The following is a 7,021-nucleotide window of genomic DNA, read 5'->3' on the forward strand; positions in this document are numbered from 1 at the left end:
TTACTGAATTACCATTAAGCACTCTATTAAACTTAAGTAAACTTAGCTCCTAATTAGTGAGGGGCAGGTTATTAAATCTATGTAATCTGAGATTGCTGTGATACTCTTCTAGGTATACATATCCCTTTCAAAGAATTCCAGTATGGTACTGGAATTAAGAGGCAGAAGATATAAAATCTGATCATTTCCCAAATTAAACATACCTGGCAGAAATTGCAGATATGCATATTTTAAGATTGGGAGGCTCATAATAATGACAATAGCTAAGTGTGCATTTGGAACTTCAAGGCAGAGCAAACTAGATCTAAAGGCGCTCATCTCAAATCTTGAAAAGCTGTTGTCCTCAGTCTGAAGAAGAACACAGTATTACAGAATTTGGAGCTGCACGGGATGTGAAGGATCTTCTAATATAATTCTTCCCCATCACAGATAAGACAACTGAGTCTTAAAAAAGGGAAATGACCTCAGAAAAGTTCTAAGTAATAGAGCCAGAATTTAAACCTAGGCCTTCTAATTCCAAATCCAGTGCACTTCACCCACTAATTTGCCTGATACATTTAAATTATTATGAGATTTATAATCATTCAATTTACAATAAATCTTTAAGGAACATAGCTACTTTGAAAAGAGATATACTTCCATCATTACCAAAAAAAGACAAAACTGAACTGACCCCCAAAATATTGCACATCCTAAACAATCTGCAAAAACTTTCAAGGGCAGAAAACCTGTGTCTTCTATTTCTTTTTTTACATAGTATATTAGTTTAACAGAAAGAGCCAAACATAATTTGTTGATTCTTGAAATTAAATACTATAGGATTTAAAGCTAGAAGGTCCATTGGTGGTCATTTAATTCAATTATTTCATTTTATAGATGAGGTCACTGAGGTCCAGAGAGATTAGTAATCCAAGGTCATATAAATAATAAAATGGCAAGAATGTGACTTGAACAGTATTCTTCCACTACATCATTCTGAATACCTAGAAAAAAAATTTTAATCATAAAATGCTTAGGTAAACTTATGAGAGGTCAGATATGACAAAACTGTGGGGCATTTAATAGAAATTTTTTAAATTCACTATAATTGTATCTAAAAATTATTTTACCTCGACATATAAATGTGGCTACCTCATCCTACACAGTTCAAATGAAACTGTGTAAAACTGAAAAACTGATGACAAAATATCTGTGCTTTATTAAAATATTATAATCAATCCAAAAACACAAACTTTCAATCTAAGCTACTCTTACATTGTGGCTAGCAGTTGTGCCAGGCCTCTTCAATATTACATTTTTCAATGTGGCTTCTCATAGGTAGGTTGCACAGGTATTAATCTTTTAATTTACAACAAAGACATCAGATGCCATATAAAGTAGATTTTTTTAAAATTTAAATATCAGTAGCTCATGGCTCATTCCATGAAGCCACTTAACATCATGTATCGCAATAAATTTCACCTGACCAATGGTGTTCAATGGAGAAAACTGTTACCAGTTTCTGTTTCTTAAAAAGCAAACTATATGAATAACATTCTGATAGATACAAATAAAAAAACCTAAATTTTAAAAAAGTCATTGTGTTCTTCAGGAATTAGCAGGAAGATCTGGTATCAATGTATCTTTAAGGTCTCAACTACACAAACGTATAATTTTTTTTAAATGAGAAGGATAAGACAGTGTCGTAGTCCTCTAACAGATTATTATAACTAATCTCTTTATGGTTATGAGACTAATGCAACAATACTTAAGAAAAAGAAAGAAAAGGGGGCATCACTGGTGAAGATGGGAGCATAGTCAGTAATAAAGCTACCCTTGGTACAACTTTGCTTTGCCAGGTTATATGAGACTGGAGGATCTGGGCCAAGTGATAGGTGGGGGAAACCATAAACAGGACTTAGAAGACAAGCTTAAGAACACACTGAAACATAACTTTAAGCAATGTGGCACCATCAGCTATTAAATAGAGTGATAATACAAATTCAATGCACAAAAAACTAAAGATCATTCATCAGTCTTTACATCTTCTGTAACAATTAGATCTTCAAATAAAAAGGAAGTGCTGGAGGAGAATTAGAACTTAGATCATGGATTTAAGAGCCTAGAAAGAGCTTTAAAGGCTATCTAAACCAATTTCATTTTACATATGAGGAAATTGAGACCTAGAGGAGTCAAATGACTTACCCAAGATTACACTGGGAGTAAGCATTAGAGAGAGATTTTAACATTAGTCCTCTGACTCCAAAGCCAAATTCTTTCCACCACACAATGTCTTGAAATCACTCTGGACCAACTTGACAAAAAAAAAAAAAAAGCAATGTAAGTTTTATAAAAATGGAAGGTACCATGATCCAGTGAAAGAGATGCTGGATTTAGAATCAGAGGATCTGGGAAGAACAGTTTTGACAAGTGCAACCTAAGTGACCTTGGGCAAACCACTTAACTTCTTCATATCTCCATTTCTTCCTGTATAAAATGAAGCTGGACTAGATAACCTCTAAGATTTCTTCCACAATTATATCTAAATATGAAGAAAAACTAAAATCAATTACTACCATACAGATCAAGGAGGGATGTTTGTTTTTGGTCAAATTGTGGCATGCATTGTCGCTTTTTACTGTGTCTCGCATTTATAAATACATAAAGTTTCTTATGTAGAACTAGCAAAATAGCAACTTTGTGTAGCTTATAAATTTAAATAGAAATATAATGTAATCAAAATGCAGTTATGAATATCTGCCCTATTTTCATGTCCTAATTGTTTTTTGCTTTTCATTGATCTCTGCCAACTACAGTATGCACAAAATTTCCATGGATGGTTGTATTTAGTACCTAAATATTAAATCAAATTGTTCCATCCATTTCAGGATGCCAGAAGATTAAACCTTCACTACAATATAAAATTTCCACATCCTCCATTCTATTTTGCTAGGACATCTTTTTATAAGAATACTGCATAAAAACAGAATTATAACATGGCAAAAAGAAAAGCTTACTTTATGCCTTAAAATTTTCGGTAATGGATGTACAATATTTGTACTTCCCTCCCCCTAAAGGAAAGCAACATGTATTACTGTCCCAGTAGAATCAAATGATCCAATAACCACCACTTCCATTAAAAAGGCAAATAAGTTTCTCTCCAACAAGTTTCACCTCCATAAGGCCTTGAAATCATCTGCTTGTAGTTAGCCACCTCAGATACGGCTTCACTATCGAAAGACTTGCATATCCCACCTAACTGAATTTCTGCTAACAGATTAAACATCTGGTATGGTGTTTCAATTAAGGTTGCAAGAATCAGAGTTAAGCAAGGAGGAAAGGAGGAGCAAGGTTGGAAGAAAAATACAAAAGCACTATGAGCAAACTTCTCTATTTTCTACATATTATATTACTTAAATTGATTTGTTGTTTTTGAATTTTACAGCAGCTTGGACACTTGTCATAGATCGGTAATACTGAATACCACCAAAATAATCATACTATTTTCAGAAAAAAACGGCACAACTTTTCATTTTCCTTCTTAAATAGACATTTACACTGCAACTATAAAAATGGACTATAATCTATATCATATATATTATATATAAATATATAATAATCTATATCTATATCATCTATATCTATAAAAAAAGGACTACAGAAGAATTTCCCAAGATAATTCCTTCCCTATCCAATGAAAGCTATTCTCAGTCTTTTCTTTCCTTCTATTAATTTCTTCTCTCTTTTCACATATAGAAAGGCAACTGAAGGACTTTCATATCCATAGCAATATTTAAAGTACCAAATTCCTTGCTCAAATTAAAGATGATAAAACCTCTTCTGAACGCAAAAGAAGCAAAGAAGTAGATCGAACCCAACCACACAAATCTTCCACCATGGTCCAAAAGTAGCAAACACGCTTTAAAAAAAACAACTGTATCTCCCCTTTGTAAGGCACTTAAGTGCATGGTGCATGGTCTATAACAGTTTGGATTATTGTTACAACACACACACAAATCATTATTTCAGATATACTATTAGTCAAAAGAAGAACAAGACAACTTTATTTGGCAAACAAAAGAAGTTGCTATTAGAATTTTTAAAAAAAATCTTAGGATTTCACGACAGCAGAGCAAACAAAAAAAAGTGTAACGAAAATTTATGGGGATTCTTTATTTTAAAAAGAATTTCTTACAAGTCAAAATCCTCCCCCAAGCAATCACTGCAAATTTCTAAGTCCCGCGGACTTAATGACATTTACTTGGGCTTACCTAACAACTATGTGACCTCCACCCTGCCACTACGGTGACACCACATTCCCAGTTCTAGAGCATCCTGTACTTTTTTTAATCTGCCAGGAGGCGATGGAGTTTTCTGGTACCCTGTGGTCTTAAGATGCAGCTCTTTAGAAATAGCTGCGTGTTTTCACGCAACGGAATAAAATGTCATCAAATACGACTTGTGCTTTCTTCCCCTTCATTATGCACAAGCAATCCAAGGAATGAACCAAGCGGGCTTCCTCGGACTCCAAGGACAGCCTGGAAAGCTCCCAGAGCTCCAAGGAGCGGGGCTGTCTCTGGGGAAGGTAGGAAAGCCTGGGGTGGGAACGGAGCCGACGACAGCGCACATTCCATGAGAGGGGGTCTGAACCCGAGAGCCCGCCAGCTTGCACTAGAGGGGAAAGGGACGGGGGCGAGGTAAGGAAACAAACTAAAGACCACTATCCCGGAGGTCTCCAGCTTCCCCGGGCTGCCAGGGGGGTCCAAGACCCAACTCCTGCTCTCGGGGGTGGGGGAGAGAAGCGCGGCGGTACCTGATGATGTCGTCGCTGTGGCCCCGATAGAACTTCTGCCGGTGCTCGCGCGGGCTGTACACGACGCCGACCCCGGCCACGAAGTAGACGATCTCCTTGGCCGCGGTGTAGTAGAGGTTGTTGCGGCACTGGTGGCCGCGGTAGCCGTACACCCACTCCAGCCGCAGGTGGCAGTTCGGGGCGCTGCGGGCCGCCATCTCCGGGCCCGCGCCCCCTAAGCCCCTAAGCCGCCTCTGGCTGGGGCATGTCCGGCCGGCCCGACGCGGCGCGGGCTCCTTCTCAGTGCTCGGCGGCAGCGGCGGGAATGGGGAGGCTCATGCCGAGAAGGAGGAGTTGGGGGAGGGGGCACGGGCCTGCGGTCCGCACGGCGTCCGTTTGGAGGTGTTTTATTAGTATTTTATTTTTAACGCTCCCCCTCCCCGCCCTCAGCGCCGAGGACGCGGTCTCTTCTGTCCTCCTCCTCCTCCTCTTGGTCACCTGCGGCGCGGCTCGTGCCCCGCGGCGGCCTCCGCCCCCTCAGCCTCGTCACCGCCCCGCGGGTCCGCGCCTCGCGCAGCCCGCCGGGTGCCTCGAAGCCGGGAGAGGAGCGGCTCGCTCACGACTCCACACCCCCGCCGCCTTTCCGCGCCCCCGCGCGCCAGCGCAGATCCACCTGCTCGTCCTCTCCACCCCCATCCCCCTCCTCTTCCACAGAGAAGCCGGGGGCGCGCGCGAGACAAACTCGACTCCTCCCCTCCCCCCTCCCTCCAGCTCCTATCCTGGATCCAGCTCTGCGCGTGCCGGCCGAGCCGCGGCCTCGGCCGTGCCCCTCCTCCAGACGCCTGGCGTGTCTCGCCTCCGTCCAACCGGAGCTAAGAGCCCGGGAATGAAGTCTTTGAGCGGCTCTTGATTCCCTCGCGCGCGCGCTCGATTCCCAGGTGCCCCTCCCCCCCGCCCTTTGAGGGTGCTCAGCCACCTGCTACGTGGGCACAGAGCAGCCGAAGGCGGGCGCTGAAGGGCTTGGGGGAGGGGCGGGAGGAGGGGGAAAAGCCCTTCACACCTGGCTGGATGTGACTTCCAGAGGGGTCTGGCCTGCCCGGGGGAACCACCTAAGAGGATGACGGCAAAGGATGCTAGACCTTCTCCAGCCACCCACCCCCGCCTTTCAGTGCTCCTGGAACCAGAGCCGGGCCTCTGCACGTGGATAACTTTTTTTAATGTTTAGTTACGCACACACCTCCTTGGGTTTATAAAGAATTTTCCCAGTTTTTCGGAGGAGGTGGAGGTGCGTCTTTTTTCAGAGACTGGCACAAAATTCATTGCCTTACGGATCGGGGAAGCAGACTTCCTGCCGCTCTGGCTGATGCCTGACGTCAGAGCTGAAACTAGAATTTAGGCCAGAAAATGACGCCTTGTATCTGATTTCTACATAAACAACACTGCTGTCAGATCAAAACTAAAATCCTACCTGTTTGAGCCTTGATTGAAGCCTTCGTCTTCCGGGTTGTACTGTTGTACTCTTAGAATCAGGATCGCTTTGGTTTTTCAGTGTATCTTTGAATAGTTCATTTTATTTTCTTTTTTTCCCTAAGTTTTCCAACTTCGTAGGAATATGGCTAGATAAATTGACCATGGAAAATTTGATATTGAAAAAATGAATTACTTAAAGCAGCTAGTATTAATCAGAGTATTTCAAAGCATGTATCATGAGACCCAAAAGACCCTATATAACAAATCTGAAGCTTTATAACAAATCTGAAGCTTTACAAGATGTTTTTTCTATAATGTATAACATTGAAATTACATGTAATCAGATAACATTTATTCTGAAGTATTCACTAATACTTTTAAAAGTAATTTAAGATGTCTAATTGAAGTCTTTATTAAGTGCAATGGATATTTTTTTCCACAGGAAACATGTATTTGATAGTTTATCAGTATAAATCTTTTTAAGTCATCAAAACAGTTTAGGGATATGATTTTATGGCTAAAATTCTAACATTCTTAAATCTGACAAAAGCTAAAATAACCCTGGGAACTCATAAATATGACTTTTGTTTAAAAAGTTAAATTGAAAATTGAAAAATTTTGTTTGTCCACATAGGATATATTGCTCAGGGAATCAATGCTTAGGAGAGAAGCTCCATAGGAAAGACTCCTGGAGGTTTTAAAAATAAAGGTGTGTTTGTTTACACTCTAATGAGTTCCTTGAAATCCCCAGCTGAGGATAGAGGAAGAGAAAGAAATTTC

At 40.8% G+C, this 7,021-nt stretch overlaps 1 protein-coding gene across 9 annotated transcripts in view; it reads right to left on the bottom strand.

Moving 5' to 3' along the window:
• The window catches only part of EML5 (EMAP like 5), a 211,038-nt gene extending 205,651 nt beyond the window's left edge, over positions 1-5,387 (bottom strand). For 6 of the 9 annotated variants that reach the window (XR_011970740.1, XM_072625212.1, XM_072625211.1 and 3 more), the window contains exon 1: positions 4,793-5,386. Coding sequence is in view for 7 of the 9 variants with exons in the window: in XM_072625212.1 (XP_072481313.1) it covers positions 4,793-4,989 (197 nt within the window). In the remaining 2 variants the exon portion in view is untranslated. Of the gene's footprint in view, positions 1-4,792 lie in introns of all 9 variants that reach the window. The other 3 variants (XM_072625213.1, XM_072625209.1, XM_072625214.1) reach the window with 2 other exon arrangements.
• Between the last annotated feature and the right edge of the window lie 1,634 nt (positions 5,388-7,021).

This window comes from Notamacropus eugenii, chromosome 7 (genome assembly GCF_028372415.1).
Source record: "Notamacropus eugenii isolate mMacEug1 chromosome 7, mMacEug1.pri_v2, whole genome shotgun sequence".
NCBI classification, from domain to species: Eukaryota; Metazoa; Chordata; class Mammalia; order Diprotodontia; family Macropodidae; genus Notamacropus; species Notamacropus eugenii.